The sequence below is a fragment of the Ammospiza caudacuta genome, chromosome 1 (genome assembly GCF_027887145.1).
Source record: "Ammospiza caudacuta isolate bAmmCau1 chromosome 1, bAmmCau1.pri, whole genome shotgun sequence".
NCBI lineage: Eukaryota > Metazoa > Chordata > Aves > Passeriformes > Passerellidae > Ammospiza > Ammospiza caudacuta.
Genome location: NC_080593.1, coordinates 131412682 through 131431425, shown reverse-complemented (window position 1 = coordinate 131431425; position 18744 = coordinate 131412682). Strand labels below are relative to the sequence as shown.

Sequence of the window (18744 nt, the reverse complement as noted above, 5' to 3'; positions counted from 1 at the left end):
TGCCAGTGACAGTGGATGGAAAAGAATACATCTGTCAGCGATGAGACTGATGTCTAGAAGAGACAAGAAGTCACATTCTTGTGACAAACAATTCTATCAATAGCTCTGGTAGAACACACTTTTCCCATCTGCGTAGGCTCAGATGCAGATTTCTATAGATAACTACTAAATAACCTAACTATAACTTTAGGCAAATTGATTAAAAAATTGCTAAATTCTAATGTGTACATAATATATTGTGTATGTTTTGCATATATTATATTGTGTATATTGGATCAGACGTACCTGATTGCCTATACCAGCAAATTGTATGCCAAACTGCCACTGAGAAGCAGAAAAACAGTTCTTAAAACTAGGACTCTCAACAGGAAATGTCAAGAAGACAGAGTGCCGCAGATTTAGAGAAACACAAATTTAAGTTGAGAAAGATGTTAAAATAGGTAAACAATAAAGATGAAAGCATTCTGACTTTCAGTCTTGTCCTATTTCTTAAATTATTAACTGTGTGTGATTTGAATCCATGAAGTTGGCATTTTAACTTCATTAGAAGCTGTATGTAACTAGAGCAATTCTTCTTCAGTTATGTACAAACAATCAGTAACTGTGAAAGAGGTATGTGGTGACCTTCCTTGCTGCCTAAATCATTTTAATGCCGATTTTAGGATATTTAGCAAAATTGAGCCAATGCCTTACACTGATCTGCATGCTCATTACAAAGATCAGAGAGCTGTGATTGTCTTATACAAGTATTTATGCACCAGAGAGAGAAGAGAATGTTTAGAAAAATATTCATTATATTTTCATCTAAATGTGAATACCACACTAATCACTGTGTTATCTGAATGTCTTCAAGCTCAATGTAACTTTATTCCATTGTTATAAGGTGCTTTGGGCTATTCTTTCCCTTAGAAGAAAATATAGTTTAAAATTAAATAGTAAAACAATTCAAAACATTTTTCATAAAGTTTAAAGAGAAAGCAGACAGAGGTAGAATGAGAGTCGACAGTAAAAAGAAACTCTCCTGATTTCATACTTCATTTAAAGAAAAAATGTAGATATATTGAATATGTCCCAAATGAACAATTTTGGACTCACCTAATTCTTGATAAAATATCTTGTTTCACTATGGGCCAAATATATCCTGATATAGAGTAGAACACAGGGGAAGAGCAGAGCCAGGGACTGAATAAAATACAAAGCAGACGTTGTCTTTGTGCTTGGGAAGGAGTGTGCCTAACTATCAGCCTGCAGCTAGTACAAAGAGACTCTAGTGCCTCCTAGAACAGGTCGTTTAACGTCTTTGTATTGTAACTCTTCACAAACACTTGTATTGTGCAGTAAAAATGATTTTGTTGGGGTTTTTTGTGTTCAGATTAAGATCTTTGTGTTGTTAGAGCACTAAGAAGTCTGCACGTAACTTCACTTGCAAAGGAGCACATCCTCCAAACTAAAATGGGCAAGAGATTATCCCGTGGTTAACTCAAGGAGATATAAACTGACACACATATTAACAGAAAAGTTTATCTCTTCAATTCTTACTTTTCACTAGAAGCAGTGAAAACAGAGAGCTCTAAAGCAGACTCCTTCTTACACATCGTACACAATGTACGAGAACCCTCGGCTGTGCTAATGATTTGACTCAGTGAGGACTGGCAATAGACTCTAGACAACCTTTACAGATAGCACACATAGAAAATACCCAACTACAAAAGATTAAAACTAGCCTGATAGAAATTACATAAAATTTCAGATTCATGAAAGTATCAGTCAATTCCAAGGTGCACTGCAGGTCATAAAGAGTTATGGCTGAAATAGTTCAGAAAAAATAATTTATCTGAAAGGTTGGAAAAGACGTTGAAAAGCAAAGAAAATATTTTACAGATGTGTTTGGATTACTATATGTCATTTCACTAAGTTTATCAAAGTTTCAAAACTTCTAAAAGATATTATGTTATCCCAGGATGAGAGAGAAAGTCCCCTCGTGAATTAAGTAGAAGGTAGAAAATCAAAACGAAAGAAATAAATAACTTTCATTATAGGGTGGGGTTCCTATTGTAGTCTCACAGGGACCTGCACTGAGGTTGCTTTATAAACATTCAGAAACTATGTGGAAAGGAGGTGAGTGAGGAGACAACAAAGTTTGCAAAATGATTCCACAGAGCAAAAAATTAAATTGACTGTGAAAAGCTGCAGGATAACAGGACACTTTAGCATCTGTGTGATAAAAGGCCAGCTGAATTCAACGATAATAAACATTAAGTCATTCCAGTGAGCTCCAAATTAGGGCTTTCCATTAGTAGTTATTACTTAGGAAGGAAATCTTGGAATCATTTGCAGATGGCTATTAGCTTGCATTTTGCACATCCACTCAAAATTCACCAGGAGTCAAAATGATAGGGACAATTAGGAATGGGCAAAGAGCACAACAGAAAACATGGTTCTGCCACTGGATGATCCCTGGTGCATCCAGACTTTGAGTATTGCTTGCATCTCATCAAAATAATATAATACATACAGATGGTGCAATAAGTGCAACAAAGGTACGGAACACCTTTTGTAGGAGGAGAGGTCAAAGTGTCTAGGATTCTTCAGTTTCAGGGAGATCTAATTGAAGTGGGATATCACAGAAACTTGTAAAAGCATAACAACATTGAGAACAGGACAAGATAATAATTGTTTACTTGTTCTTTGTCATATACAAAACTAGGGCACCAGGTGAAATTATCAGGGAGGCCTTTCCAAACAAATCAAGATACACATTTTTTCTCCTATTGCATGACTAAACCATGACACTCACTTTTACAGTGAGGCTGAAGATACATCACTCAAGATACACTTTACAGAAACCCATGGAGGAAAAAAATTTCCTCAAAGACTATTAAAATCAAGAATATGGATAAGACCTCTGTTCCATGAACTTTCTTGGTTGCAAAGTGCTGAAGATAGCTGTATGTCTCTTTTCTGTTCTTACAATCTGTTTTTAAATTTTAATACTGGTTAGAAAACCATTCTCAACTTTGATTTTAGGTATCAATCCATCTAGTTTTTCTTACATGCATACATGACACAGAACCAAAAACAGACTGTATTACAAAACTTCTGAAAAAGGAGATTTCAAAATATTTTGCAGTGGGCAATGTGGGAATGTTATTACAAGCTGACAGAAGTATCATCAATAAATGATGATATTTCTTATAAATTGGAGATGCTTCATCTAACCTCATACTGAAGAAAAACAGGAACAAGAACCAACTTCCTGCCCTCTCTCTCATGATTTTCCACTATAAGTTTCTCCTTCTATTTCCAAGAGAGAGATGCTAAAGACTTGAAATTAGAATCATAGAGTATCCTGAGTTAGAAGGGCCCTACAAGAATCATTGAGTCAACTCCTGATCCTGCACAGCACCATCCCCAAGAGTCACACCACGTGCCCAAGAGCACTGTCCAAGCACTTCTTGAATTTTGTCAGGCTTGGTGCTTGGCCTGGGGAGCCTGCTCCAGTGCCCAACCACCCTCTGGGTGAAAGAACTTTTCCTAATAGTCAACCTAAACCTCCCCTGACACAGCTTTGGGCCATTCCCTTGGGTCCTGTCACTGGGCACCACAGAGAAGAGACTGGTGTCTGTAGACCACCTCACTCTCTTCTTCTCCAGGCCAAACAAGTGACCTCAGCCCTTGTAGGCTTCCTCCCAAGGGCCTTCACCACCTTCATAGCCCTCCTCTGGACACTTTCCAAGAGCTTTGTATCTTTCTCATATTGTGGCACCCAGAAGGAGTTTGACCTTCATCAAGCAATTTGTAGGTAAGTTTACAAATAACAGAGAGCCACAGCATCCACCACTGTCATCACCATTTCTTGTTGTTATTGGTCAGAGGCACAGCCAGGATTGCAGCCCTTTCCTCTGACCTCCATGAGCATGCTCAATTCAAACTTTCAGAACATTTTGGGATTAGAACTGAGTACACCTCTGAGCCACTTTTTCAGAGCAACAATCCAAAAATTGTTTGGGGCAAATACAGCTGAACCACCATGTCACATTTCCTCTGTGCTAAGCAGTAACTGCACTTAAATTCTAAACACCAGAAATATCTACTGTCACTGCACTGACACTCTAAAAAACCACCTCACTACGTGCTTATCATTAAAAATACAGAGTGTTTGTGGGCAATCCATCATTAAAAAAAATACTTCTGGTCAATGGTACAATTGCAGAAACATGAAACTTCCTGAGTGCAGAGATAAATTTTACCATAGCAAGATGTGTTTCTCCCCAGTTCACAGGCCAAGGAGTCCATGAAGCCCACAGCTTCCTTTCACATGAGAAGTCTGCTCTCCACAAAGAGCTCAGCCTATTTCAACTTATCAGGATAGAAAGGAGTAAGTAAAACATCTTGTAATACTTCTCCCTTCTGGAGTATAAATACAACAGGGTTCATATAAATGATCTTGTGATTTTCTTCCCTGAAATAAGAATTTTTCATGGTGTCATCCAGATATTACCTTTCTATAAGTGTATTTGTCTTCTTCCACCATCTTCATCCATGGTTCCAGCAAAACAGTGAGGATATGTTCTTCTGCTGGGTCAAAAAGGTCCTCAAAAGCCGGGTCAATTTTGTGATAAATTATATTTTTCTTCTCTTGATGAAGTCCAGTGTCCATACTGGCAGATGGAGCAATGTAAGTTGCATAAAGGAACTGCAATAAAACAGAAGAAAACTGTATCTTAGCCATGGTACATTTCAATGGTCACAGACCCTTGAAGGAGAGAATTAATGCATATTTCTCCCCCACTGCCCTGCTGTATGTTCAGAACTAGTATTAGTTCAAAATTCAGTTATTGACATAATGAATCCCCCTGCCATTTTTACTCTTACTCATTAAAATGGTTAATGCAATTTTCACTTGGATATATTTGGCTGATACTTAAGATTCAGATAACCACAATTATTACTGCAACTGCACTCCTCATGAAGTCACACTGTTGTTTTGCTGAATATGGGCTGGGCCAACTAGTGATGGCATCTTAGTTCTTCTAAGAGATGTCATTTGTAAATCTGAGGTTAAAATTAATGAAAAATTATACTATTTCATTCTCTGTGGAGGTTCTCTTTGATAGTTTTTTCACAATTGTGAGACACTTATTACTGTACAGGACCCATGCAGGAGATACCACTGCACAGCTGAGATCTAAGCCCTTACCAAAACAAGAATCACAACATGCTTCTTATCTGAAGCACAGAGTTTGCCATTCAACACGTACAAGGAGCAGAAAACTGAACCTGGAGGGTATTTCCTTCTCCCTAACAGCTCATCCTTGAAGCACAGAGCAATTTTTAAATTTTTTTTATACAGTTCCCTATGCAAAACTCTTGTTTTCTAAATGTTTTGTTAAACATGCTATGAAAATGAACATAGAAAACTCAGAGTAAAACACTTTTTTTTCTCCAGGAATATCTTGGAAAAATAAATTCCGTAATAGCTTCCTAAAACTTCATGATTAGGACTTCAGCTAGAAACTCAAGTAAAAAAAGATGCTGCCAAATATATTTCATATCCTTATAAATATTTTCTCTTCTTCATATTGTGAAACTCTAACTATATTTCAAACATACAGTCAGGGACCAGATTAGCAGCACAAATCAGAATTTTTCTCTAGGATAGCATTGACAAGTCCATTTTCACTTTATTATCACACAGATTGGACAATGAAGAATTCAGAATTCTTATAATTCTCATTTTCCTTATGTTACTAAAATCCAGCTGTAACTAGCAGATGTTCAAAGCAATAGAAGAGAAGAAAATAATGTTTACTCTGTGTTCAAGTAGTAATAAAACACTGGTGTGCTTAGATTTCAAGCACAAGGGGAGAATGTTTGAGTACATTAAATAATGATGTTTCTGTTTGTTTTAAATTAAATGCTGATTTATTAAACTCTCTCTTTCAAACAGCAACAGTAATAGACTATATCCCCATTATTTTGGACCTTTACAATTTGAAACAAACCCTTTAGATTCTCCTGGTGTTAAGTCACAGAGGAATATAGAGGGATATGATGGCTGACATCCATCCCTCCCTTAGCTCTTGTTATGATTACTGTATTTATTGTGCATGCAGGATTCTACACTCCTTCCACATTTCTACATTTTCCATGCAAACAAAAATGGTTTGTGCCTACTGTGCCTATTGTTATCAGTGCAATAATGATATGCAGGTGCAGGTGTAAGAGAAATAAAAGATCCATAGGAAGAGTCTTACCTGAAAGCTAGACTACATTTATCCTAAATTAAACTCTTCTCAGCAAATCTCTAAGTACAATGACATTTAACAGCTTTAATTAGATTCACAGTGATTTCAAAAGTTGAAAGTTACTTTGAAGAGCCCTAACACTAGGAAAGTTTCAGTTAAGTCATGTCAAGTCTGATCCAAAACATTTAATGTATAAGATTAGCCAAATTTGAGGGGCCAACTCCAATGATACCAAGATGTGGTATCTTTAAAAACAGCCTTTTTAAAAAGGGGTTAACCATTTCAGTTGTCATTAGAACTATATTGCTCTACCTGTTACAACTTACCACACAAGAGATCTGTAAATTAGTAAAAAGCTTCAAAAATATGTCCTCAATATTTTAGCACAGATTAACCTGGTTCCTTAAGTGAGTGATCATTTGAGCATAGATTTAAGAATAAAATAAAAACAAATGCACCACTAGTTTCTTGGCTGGAATTCCCTTCCCCTATAATTTTGTTGAGTACATTTGCTACTTTAGAGATGGCAAAAAATATCAGCCTACCAAGTCAGAAATTGTCCAGACTAAGAAGTGTTGACCAAAAGCTATTGACAACCTGCTCACACCAGCATTGTTGTAATATGTTGCCACATTAGGGACTGCCTTTTTAGGCTGCTCTACCTGCAGAGCTGCCCCCAGTTCTTTATAATTTCACATGCAAACTAGAACATAGTAAGGACAGATACTTGTCTCCAGAACCAATAGCTAGGGCTGGCAATACACATGAAGCAAAAATTTAAAGGTAGTTAAGCTAGCTAGAGGAATGCACTTTTCAAATCTCAAATAACCAAATTCTCAGTGGTGAAATCATTATGGCCTCTTCATTTGAAGGATGCACATTTGCAGTGTCAGAGGATTTGGCATCTTTTTACTTAAATTCTCATAAGATCCATTGCAGTGGTATTTGACCAAGTAAGTGAATATATGCACTTGCAGATAGGAGTGAAATGAGTAGGAGCTTTCATCCCTGTGTCCGTTGCATCAGAGTTGAGGTGCATCTGTAGATCTGCACAGATTCAATTGCAAGGACTGCAGGAAAAACAACTGAGAAGAGTTCTAGAGATGTCAAAAAAGAGGAAAAGTGTCTGTTCACAGCCTTCAATACTGGGCAATGCAGTTTGAAAGACACATTTTATAAAAAGTAATAATCATAGCATCTTTTTATTCCAGTGTCATGGAATTCCTGAGGTTTTCTCATTCTCAGTGGAATACTGAAACCATTATATTGGTCAATCTCCTATGGGATGAACAAGAAAAATTACATTAACTTAAAAGTTAACAAATTCATACAAAAATCTGAAGCATAGGACATCAATTGCATATCAAACTTTGTTGATTCATTGTTTTGTTCTTATTAAAAACACAAATTTTTTTTCTACCTGCCAGCTATAAATTCTCCTATAAATGTAAATATGTTATGGATTGAACCCAAAACCTTATCTGGAAATTTGTACATTTGCATATTAGAATTACTTACAATTGCACAAACCTGGTTATACATAATGCTTAGAAAATTCAGTTTAAGACTTTGGCCTCATTTTATGACTTTCCAAATTGGGGATTGTACAGGCCCTGGGTTCTGGTGTGAATTCATCCCCAGATGAGAAGGTTTTGATAAGCAATTTCAGTATGACTGGAGTGAAGCAAGAGATGTGAGAAAGATTTAAGTCCAAGTGCTTTGTACTGCTGCCCAAAGGAATGGATATTGCTCTGCTCTAAACGAGCGCCTTGTGCAGCTGCTTGGCAGAATGATGTGATGGAAGCATGCAATGCACTGGCTGGTGTTGAACAGAGAGGCTAAACTGCCTTAACCTCCATCATCACTTCCCACTAACATAAATCTTGTATCTGACCCTGAAAGTCCACAGTAATGAAGACTCCCTTTATCTAAATTGATTCTAGCATTAAAATATTGTATTTCCCACAACTGCATTAAATTTTATAATTCTAAACAACTTTTAAAGAAATTAAACTGATAAAGAAACATTTTATGTTTCTTTATCAGTTTTATTTTCAAATTTTTTTACACTTGTGTGCATATGTTTATATGAATAAATAGTGAATAACCATGTATGTTCCTGGGTGATTACCAGTACTTGTCATTATTCTTATCCATCAAATTTCATTCTCACCATAGTTTCTTTCCCCAGGTGAATGCATATATACTTTGGAAAGCATTTTATTACTCTGTTATAAAGCTGAGATAGCAATGCCTAACAAATGAAACAATGAGTAGCAGATACCCAGCAATCAAGGTTTGTTCTTGTTTCTAAGAGGAAGCAGGCAGCAGACATATGGAACACTCTGTTTGTCTCTACATGTCTCTTTCTGTAATAAATAGTAAAATATATATGACAATGTGTCATGTGAATCTGATTCACATTCTCTTAGGAGTATTTGGAGTGACTGTCTTCTTGTGCCAAAGGTGAGTGCAGAATTTGGGAAGGCATCCCTTTCATAAGCAGACTCTGAAGATTGGTTGCAGCTTGACTCTTTACGGTGTTCCAATGAAAACAAGTATAATTTTTCTTCAGCCTTAAAAGGCAAGCTTGAGAATGATACCAAATGTTGCAGCACATGTGTTGATTTGTTATGTTACATTTCAGCTGTTAGTTATGCTAATGGAACAGTTTCACATATTTAGTTTTGATGTATTTACTTTCATGGCTATGTGTATGTACTGCCTGGTAACACTGATTGTACGATGTTCTGCTGTCACCACCAGGCCAGCAATGGAAATAAGATTAGTAAAAAAGACCTGGGCCTTAAATTTTCAGCCATGCAACCACTACAAAAAGAATGTAAACTGGTGTGAAATGAAACAAAAATGAAAAGCATCAGAGACTATAAGGTGAGCTCTGGCCTAAAACAAAACACATAGGAAAATGGTGATACAGAATAGATATGGTCAGCTTGGCGTGAGGAGGTCCCCAGCCACACACAGGCATGGACGGCTGCAGGAGACAGTCAGACTTAAGGGGACAATCAGTTGCCCACAGCCTCAGGCCATAAAAAGAGCTGGAGGGGAAAACAGCTGGGTAAACTCGGTTCAGTTTACCCAGTACGAGATAGAAGAGGGAGGAACCCATGCCTTGGCCTCTGCTTGGAGTTTCGGTACAAATAACACTGATTTAGATGAGAATTCTGGACAAATATGCAAACTTCTGTTATTTTCCCAGTAAAACCTCCAAGAAGCAAAAGAAGACAAATTCAAGAATGTCCAGATGCTCAGGAACATGTCATATAAAGAGATTACTCTCACCTGCCCTCTACAGATATTTGTTTCAATGATATGTGAAGTAGTTTGCTCTATTACAGTATATATTGAAATATGTGGATAGGATATACTCCTACACAAGGTTTAGAGAGGAAAATCAGACCAAAGTTTCACAAAGTGATTTTAGAAGTTCCTTGTAGTTCTTCTAATGATATCACACTGTTGCAGTTTCTTTCCCTGATGGAATCAATGTACTTTGCCTTCAGCACCATTGTGGGCTAAGTGCATGCTCAATTAAAATACTCTTTTATAGGAAATATCGGTTCCACTTAACATTAAATGAAGGTCTAAAGATCTATTTAGGGGATGACAACCATGGTAAATATAATAATGATACCCTGACAATCATAAAAATTGAACAGGACTAACAAAGATCAATTTTCATTATTGAGGTCATTATGTGAGGTCTGTACTATGAAATCTGCAATTCTAACCCACATAGGAGATGGAAGGAAAGGTACAGGCACAATTAGTTGGTTTAGAAAAAACACTATCTCTGATGTTAACACTAAGCAGACAGTTTCCAAATATGACTCAGTGTAGCAAAGGGGAGTTTAGGTAAACTGAGTATAATAGATAAAACTGGGAACAGGCTGCAGAGCCTGGAAATCAAACTATGCATGTTTAATGTTTGAATCAAGAAATTCCATGGAAACAATCCAAAGAGCTTCTTTTATTGCCCACAACACAGATTTACTTTGGTGTGGGTTGTCAAGTTTTGGAAACTTTTTTATCTTCTTTTCAGTCTTTACACTGAACAAATGCATTTGTGAAGGGAACTAATAAATGTATTTTTGAAAGAAAACCACATTATTTACAACTTACTTGAGCTTGCTGGCATATTTGAAAAGGTTGAAGGGTTTCTTGGTAAAAAAGCTGATGATAAGCCTGTAGGTCAAACCAAAAGTACACGCAGTTCTTCCACAACTAGAGATGAAAAATATTGTAGGTTATTGCTACCCAAATATCACAATTTTATAAAAAATTGACTTTCCAAAGCAAGTAATTATTTAGCTCCTTGGGGTCATCATAAATCAAGTTCAATTTAAAATGGATTTAATCTTCTGTTGCATACTGGCAGAAGAACAACATATTTCATAGCATTGTCAGAGTGATACTCTATCTTTTATTGCATCCTTTATGCATAATTGGCCATTAAAATTGTTAACATTGTAGTTAACATTTGAAGAGTAACCACATTTCAGTGGCATAATGCCAGTGCTAAAGAAGAGATGCTGATAATGGACATGCAGAGTTTGTGCCATGGCAAAATAGCGTTTTGCAGCAAAAACCAAAATAATTAAATAGTGTGTACTTGACACATTGTACTGGGATTATCATTGCATTTTTATTACACGCATTTCTGAGACCCAGATTCTTGGCCTCATTTCATGAATTCAAACAAACAGCAAAAGATATTTCAGAAGTCTAGATCTTTCCCCAAGTCCTCTGCTTTAATCATGTGTTTATAGGGTTTAGACCTTAAAAATACCCTGAAACTCCCATCACTAACCAATAAACAATCCATTCCAAAAAGGTAGAGATGGGGAACTTTGTTCCACAAACTGTAGTCTTCCAGACCCGGAACATGAGTGAAATAGGCTTCACAGCTGAAGAGAAAACTTTAAGCAAATAATTTTGAAAGGAGCCTGGCACCTGGAAAGGCTAGAGGCACTTGGGTGGTTGCCTATCTCCAATGGAAAAATAAGTTTCTTTCATTTAGATTTCTTTCTATGCACATTTAATAGTTTTAGCTGAAGGTATTTAGCTTTGGAAACATTAGATCTTGCCTTCTAGAAGCCAGAGGCATTTCTAGCTACTGCTGCTGGATTCTGGGTTGTGCTAGTGGTGAAACAGATGTCCATCTTGATTGCATTCAAACCTCCCCTAAAGACTCAATTTTTCTGCAAAGCCACTAAACACTAACTCAATATGCATAAACTGTTCCAATTCAATCCTCAATTTACACCAAGCAATGAATGATACATCTGCTGACTACATAAAAGAAATAGTGTTTATGTCTCAGACATACAAGGAGATTCATGGAAGCATAAGAAAGTTTTAAAATTATTGGAGATTTTGGACCCAAAAATTAAGAAGAAATCAAATTATTGTTAGTAATAGCACATCAGGTTTCCCATCTTTTTAAAAAGGTTTTTTGTGGGTTAAGACCTCTTTTTTTTGTGCCAAGTTAATGGGTAACTTTTAAAAATGAGTAGCCTTTTTTTTATCCCTGATGGTACAATAAGAATTCCAATGGGTTTGAGACAGTAAGAATCTGACAGCTTGGTTAAGACCTGTCATTAGTTTGCATATATACGTGAACAGTTTATTATTGTTGAGGGATTGAAGTCTCACAAGTAATAATTCATCCAGTCATCAATCTTTCTTTCTCCATTTCTTTTTTTTTCAGTCTGGCTGCCCTCTATAACTTGGCATTCAGTCAATTGTGGACTAAATTATCACAGAGTAGGAAAATATTCATACCTCATTCCCTGACTTCTCACAGAATTGTGTGAAGTAGTAGCCTGCTCTGTTCTCCAAATAAAGAGACTGCAGCATGCTTTCAATTCCTGATCCCCTGAAGACCACACTGCTAGCAACACTTTTCCCCTGGACAAATAAAACATAGTTATACAGCAAAGAATAACAGGCTTTCATTATTTTCAAATGTCACTACATTGCAAAGGAAGGCCATGAAGTGTTTTCAATTAGTATCTTCATCCCAAGGAAGTAGACTCCATTTTCTACTACATATGCAATTGATCATGGCCCTTACCACCATTTTCCCACTAAATATTCACATCCAATGGAATAAATCTGATGACTGAAGACATGTAGAGAAGCTAAGTGATTATTGCATCCCTTAGGTGGTTCCTCAATACTTAAAACAGAAAAACAAACCTGGCCTTAATTCTGTCATTAAGTCTTTAGCTCTGTGGAATTCCAGTGATACCCAATGACATCAGTTAGCTGTCAAAGGTTGTCTCAGCTCAGGCTACTGTGTTTTGAATTAAGAGAAGTTAAGAGGTGGCTATTTGGTCAAGATTCAAAATATTTAACTATTATGGAACAAAAGATACATCTTCTGGGGTTACACCACTGACATGAGCAACAAAATCATGAGCAATTTAGCGAGCCAGAAATCCACGCTCATTACCACAGCTCCCAGAGCATTTGAGGAAGAATACATCCATTTTGTCAATGCTCACAGAGAAAGCAGAAAAGGCTTCTGTAAGTAAATTAGCTTCTGATGATCACAAGAGAGAAATTATGGCTGATTTGCTGTCTCTGATAGCAGAAGTGGAAGCAGATGAGTGTGGTGGCTGGCAATCAGCTTCTCTCCAAATAGGAGAGAAGGGCAGGAGGAAACCAGACTTTTGAAGCAGAGTAGGAAGATTTCCCTCCCCAGTATGAAGTTAAACTATGAATCCCTGCATTCCCCTTTGCTTCATATTTGTGATGGCAAACTGTGAGGTCTTGACTGTAGGTTCCAGTCTAACCAGTGTAAATGTATGATATTTTCTTCTGTTGGTAAGACAGAAACTGCATATGATGTATAAAAGCTAATATTTCATGGTGTGAACTTTTGCTGAATGTACATTCCTAACTGCAAATGTCCCCAAATTGCAAAGAATAACCTTTTTTTCTGTCAAAAACAAGGTAAAATGATTGCAGTGAAGAAATTAATGAAGTGTGATTTTGAAGTGCAAAACAAACAAGCATGTATTCAAGTGCTCAGCAAACTCCATGCACATGTGGGTGGGCCCAGATTTCTTAAATTTTTTTTTTTTTTTTAGTTGTAAGGCTATGGGTATCAATACCTCCATGAAAGAGCAGGCTGTTTTGAGACCATTCCACAAACAAGAAGGTTTTTGGATATATTTTAGATTGCCAGATGTTGACATCTCATATGTTTGATTTGTCAGCATTTTAGCAGTTATTGAGAAAAGGCTCATCTGTGCAGCCTGTCTCTCTTGAGGTTTGCTCAACTATTGCTTAGCAGGCAATAATTCAACAAAGAAAAGAATGAAGTACACAAGCAATAAAGAGGGATGGTACAAATGAATCTTCTTCCTCTATGAATGTTATAACTTTAATGACTTTCTAAGGCAGATTCAGTTTTCTCTGTAAGTCTGATATACCTTCCTAGGCAATGACTTCCACTGAAGCATTTATCCAGAGAGCTTTCCATCATAGCCTACTGAACACATGGTCACTATGGAGAAGATCCACACTTTCTAGTGAAAATAAACCTCCGTGTGTGCCATGATTTCCTATCCAATAGGTGACATATACAACAGAGAAAATGCTGACATTCTAATGATACCTCTGCATAAAGCATTGACATTCATAAAATTAAACCAGGTTCTCTTCATTTTTGACTACTTCATACTGCAGAATAAAGTGTTTTAACCCATGACTCAAGACAAGTAATATTTTCAAGCCATACTTACATGGAGAAGCTCAGCATAGGTGTACTTTCTATGACCCTGGTATTCTGAGTCTTTAGTCCCATCCAGAGCTAAGCTATGAATCCCGTCTGTGCTCACTGACATTGGCCTGGATCACAAACAAAAAAATCTTCAATACATATTTAAGAAAAATCTAAGGCTGCTTGTAGAATAAATAAATAAAAAGCGGCAAAAAACTGGTGTAATGATAAAGTGAATAGAGAGGAAAAAGTACATGGAGTTTAAATTTACAATGAAAAAAATAGTAGAATACCTTTTTCATATTGCTCTGTGGAAATCATTGGCATAGCATGACTCTATGGGTTAGCATTTTTGACAGGTTAAAAGAATATGAATGCATAGAATATTGACTATTACATAAGAGAAAACATTTGTATTTGGGGAAATAAACTCTTTTGTGTTGTGGCATAAACAAGTGAGAAACTCATCAGCCAGGGAGGAATTCTCCATGCAAACAATCTGTACCATAACTGTGCTTCACTAAGCAGATAATTGTAATAAAGTATTAATGAAAACAGTAGAATCTAAAATACTTCCATAAATATTTGAGGTATATTGCTGTGCAGAAAGATACACAAGGGACTTTAGTACTTACCGCATTCTAATGCTAGAAATATCATCCCTTTGGAGAGTCCGACTTCCTGTGAGAATAGGTAGTAATCCTGATGACCTCTTCAAAGAGAAATTTGGTTTAGCTAGTTTTAATAAAATTGTTGGTGAGTTTGTTCTACTTTTGTAAAAGACATTACAGAAAAATAAGGAAATTCTGATTATTTTTCCACCTTTATGTTTTCTTAACATGTTCTCATTGACTGGTCAAAAACAGTTGGCAAGTTGCAAAAATTTCTGAATATTTTTCAAGATTTTTCAGCATACCTTAATAACCACTACAGCTTAGAAAATGCATTTTTAACAGGTGGAAATATGCTACAAGCACATTGTACAGAACTACAGAGGATGTCAGGTGAAGAGCATGTGAACATGTTTTGTGAAACTTTAGGACGATTAACTTAAGTCAGCTCACTGTAAGAGAGATACAATCACTCAGACTGGGAGAGAAAGGGGTCATTCTGACACACCTTCACTTATTATTTTGAACAAAATCATACTCTGACCTTTTGGAGATGCCAATTGCATTCAGAGTGCCCTCAGAAATTCACCCAGAGCTGCTGCTTTACCTAAGCTCTTGCAAGCACAATGTAGTTAGAAGATTCAAAAGTCAAAATTTCTTGTAGGAAAAAAGAAATAATAGCAAGAAATGGGCCATTTGGTGACTCTGTGAATGTTCATGGTACCAGATCCTAATTTGTGTCAAATTCAACAGGGACTGAGAAACCAGCAGGTTCCTGTCTGCCTGACCTACAGCTGGTCCTGGCTCATTAGCACACCTTGTGAACTGGTCATTGTAAGACTCAGCTGCTTCTTGCTCCCATTTCTGCCATGATCACCGGGAACATGGCTTCTGAATCCAGTTTCTGCTAAACAGGAAATCTGTCCCACTATTTTCCTCCATTATCTCCATGAATCAGATTTCAAAGGAAGTAATTGTAGCCCCAAATTATCCAACCTAAAGTAACAGAGGTTACTGACAGAGTGTGCTGACAAATCTGTGGCATAGCCTATACAGTTCTTGATACTGGAACTACAATTTCAATCCACATTCTCCAAATACCAAGTATTCTGAGGCTTAACACTGTATTGCTGAAAATCTGTAATTTTTATTGCAGTTACCTCTCACACTCAGGCTTTCAAGGAAGAAAAGTGACAAAACTGAACTGGCCACCTATAAGCTACAAACTGTGAAAAGGTTTGTTGAGTGACTCATGGACCTCTGTAGAAAGTAAACATGTGTAAATGATTGAAGGGCTGTAGTGATAGAAAATGAGCAGAATTCTGACTTTTTTATAGACATGAGGAATAGATCCAGGTTAACTGTAGTGAAATTGTAAGAATTACTCTGGATTAAGACAAGGCCGAGTGGTGAAGCTGCATTGCTAGAGACTTAATTTTGCAGTTCTGAGAACTTCCAGCTAAAATATCTATCCAAAGGACTTAGGAAATAGCCAGGGTGTAACTGAGAAGATAATTTGACTCTATTTATAGCAACTTTTTTGCATGAAGTATAATGAAATTTTATTGCATTTTTATATGTAACCATCTTCAATATATCAGCTGGCTAAATATTTACTTAAAAACCTTTCTCTTGTTCCATTGAATTCAAGGAGTTTTGTCATTATTTTTGGCAGGAAAAAGCTTTGTTTTCCAATGTTGTGATCCTACTTACCTGAAGAAGGGAAGGTGGTAGGTCAGACTTTTGGGTCAATGGCAACAATGATACTATTTGTGGGAAAGGATCAACATCCATTCTTGGCCTCTCTTGACATGTGTGCCAAAACTTCAGTTTTGCACTGGCAGCATCTATTGCTGTTGAATGAGTGACACAAAATCTGGGACCCCTAGGGAGAAAAAAGCTAATAAGTAGAACTTTCCAAAGTAATGAGACAATGGGCTGTTTAGCAGTTTTTTTCAGTGACGTTGTTTACTGTACCAAGACATGGTGCTATATGCACCTAGGATTAAAAATCAGTTACTGTCAAAGGTGTGTTTAGATACTGCATGCTTCCAAATCTAAAAGCAGACTACACATAAGTAAACTTAAGTTGCAAATTCTGCACCATTACAAACCCTTCTATCAGTATGCAGGAAGGTATGCCCCATCCATCCTACAGCAAAGCATAGGAAAGGATTGTAGGCCAGGACAGAGACCACAACTCATGTGAGGATCCATAATTCCAGGCTTATGCCTAGAATTTGTTGAACCCCCTTGGGGAGGAGAGAACATCTTCAAAAATTTAGCCCATATTTTGGAAATAGGTTAGATTTTATATCCTCACTCAAGCTGTCAATATGTAAAAGGCATTTTGTATGACAGGCATTGAACAGTAAAGTCTCAGGCTCAAATCCCATGAAGGCATATACACAGAGCATCCTCAGAACTTGGGAAGGGTAGTATGGGGAACAGGTTAGGACAGAATTAACCTACTGTGCCTGGAAGAGTTTCCCTGTCCTGCAGACTAAATTTTAACTTTAACCCAAGGCAGAGATCCACAAAGCAGCTCAGATTCTCTGGTAGAAAAATGACAATGGCTTATTAAAGCAGATCTACCAGGCTTCTCAGCAGATTGCAATGCAGTTTAGGCTCAGCCAAAAATTAATGTGCTAGTACTTACACTGACATTGTTTCTAACAATTGCACTGGTATAAGTGGCATGAAATAATAGGCTTATCAAAGAAAATGGACAGAATTTTATTTCATGTCCATTTCTTCATACCAGTAAAGAAGTAGTGGTTTCACTACTTCAGGCTGAATCCGTCTTAAATGCATTATATTCCACTGATCTCCATGCAGTAGCTCAAGTCTGAGCAACACTTCTGAACTGAGGAAATAGTCTCCACTGCTCAGCAGGTACAGTTTTTTCATCTTACTGAGTTGCCTGCAGTCAACAAAAATAGTCACATAAACATGTATCAAATGCTGTACAGAACTGAGTACAATTTATCCTACTGCTTAAGCTGCTGCCATGTAACATGTTTTTAACTGCAAGTGGCAGAAGCCAAAATATTTTTTTCACAAATTAGAGACAGGTTGTGTATAAGACAAAATGTATAGTGCTATAAAATAGACTATGTGAATCCAGCAGGATCTTTCATTAATGGAGTTTGTTATACTGATGTCCTACTCGTGAATTTAATTTCTTTTATTCTTTAGGTTCTTTCTGTTGCAATCTGTTTTCCAAATCTCTTTCTAACACAGCCTTAATAATATGATTCTGACTTCATGTAAGCCTTGCAAACATGACTCTGCAAAAAGAGTTTTATCAGCTTCAGTAGAGTCATTCCAAATCTTGTCAGGACACACATTAATTGTGTCTGTTTACTCAGACATTACAATTTACTCTGAAATCTCAAAACCTGCATTCATCTCTCCAGGTTACAAGTATTAAAGCAATGGGAATAACTGTTAAATAACAGGAAGTACCTTTGTTGCCTTGTAGTGTTCTTAAGAGCCTTTAGTCTTTCAATATCCATCCAGAGCCACCAGTACCTCTCCCCAAGTGTTCCTTTAATGAATTTCTTGAATCTTTCAAACTCGTGTCTGTTACCAGTGTCGTACGTCCCGTGACTAAGACACCAGGCAGCCCTGCTGTCTGGCCCAACACTTTCAGAACTTGGACTTAAGATTCCTTGTTTTCTTTCATCTTCCTTGCAATCTAAGGCTGTAAGTAGAGAAGAACTTAGGTTAAAGAGTGACTGCAGCACCATGAGCAAATTCATTATTCACTAGCTTGTGTGTAAACACTTCAGGCTGTTTTGTGGAACTTCACGTTACTTTCAATGTCAGCAGCTGACGGGAGGGTCAGCTCTGAAATGGGTTCCTTCATTGCATTTTGAGAGGATATTGGTGTGAATTCTTCCATTGTCTGAGAAGTTGTGCTTCCCTGTTCATCTTCCTCTTCTGCTGCACTGTGCCATTTTGGGTGTACATAAACTCTTGACCGCGTGTGGGAGACAGCTTCAGCAACGGCCACAGAGTAGACCTCCTCAGCCCCTCTGGACCTCTCACTGGTAACATTGGCTTCTGCAGATGCTGGCCCTGAAAGGGAAAGGAAACTCTGTTTGTGGCATTCCTTAGACAGGTAACC

At 37.1% G+C, this 18744-nt stretch overlaps 1 protein-coding gene across 1 annotated transcript in view; it reads right to left on the bottom strand.

Moving 5' to 3' along the window:
• Positions 1–18744, bottom strand: part of RGS22 (regulator of G protein signaling 22) — a 60088-nt gene that overhangs the window by 21719 nt on the left and 19625 nt on the right. The window contains exons 8-16 of the mRNA XM_058814395.1: positions 18432–18695; positions 18081–18318; positions 17374–17535; positions 16326–16497; positions 14637–14713; positions 14024–14129; positions 12054–12179; positions 10392–10493; positions 4502–4696 (exon numbers count right to left, since the gene is read on the bottom strand). Of these exons, the coding sequence (XP_058670378.1) occupies positions 4502–4696; positions 10392–10493; positions 12054–12179; positions 14024–14129; positions 14637–14713; positions 16326–16497; positions 17374–17535; positions 18081–18318; positions 18432–18695 (1442 nt within the window). The remainder of the gene's footprint in view (positions 1–4501; positions 4697–10391; positions 10494–12053; positions 12180–14023; positions 14130–14636; positions 14714–16325; positions 16498–17373; positions 17536–18080; positions 18319–18431; positions 18696–18744) is intronic.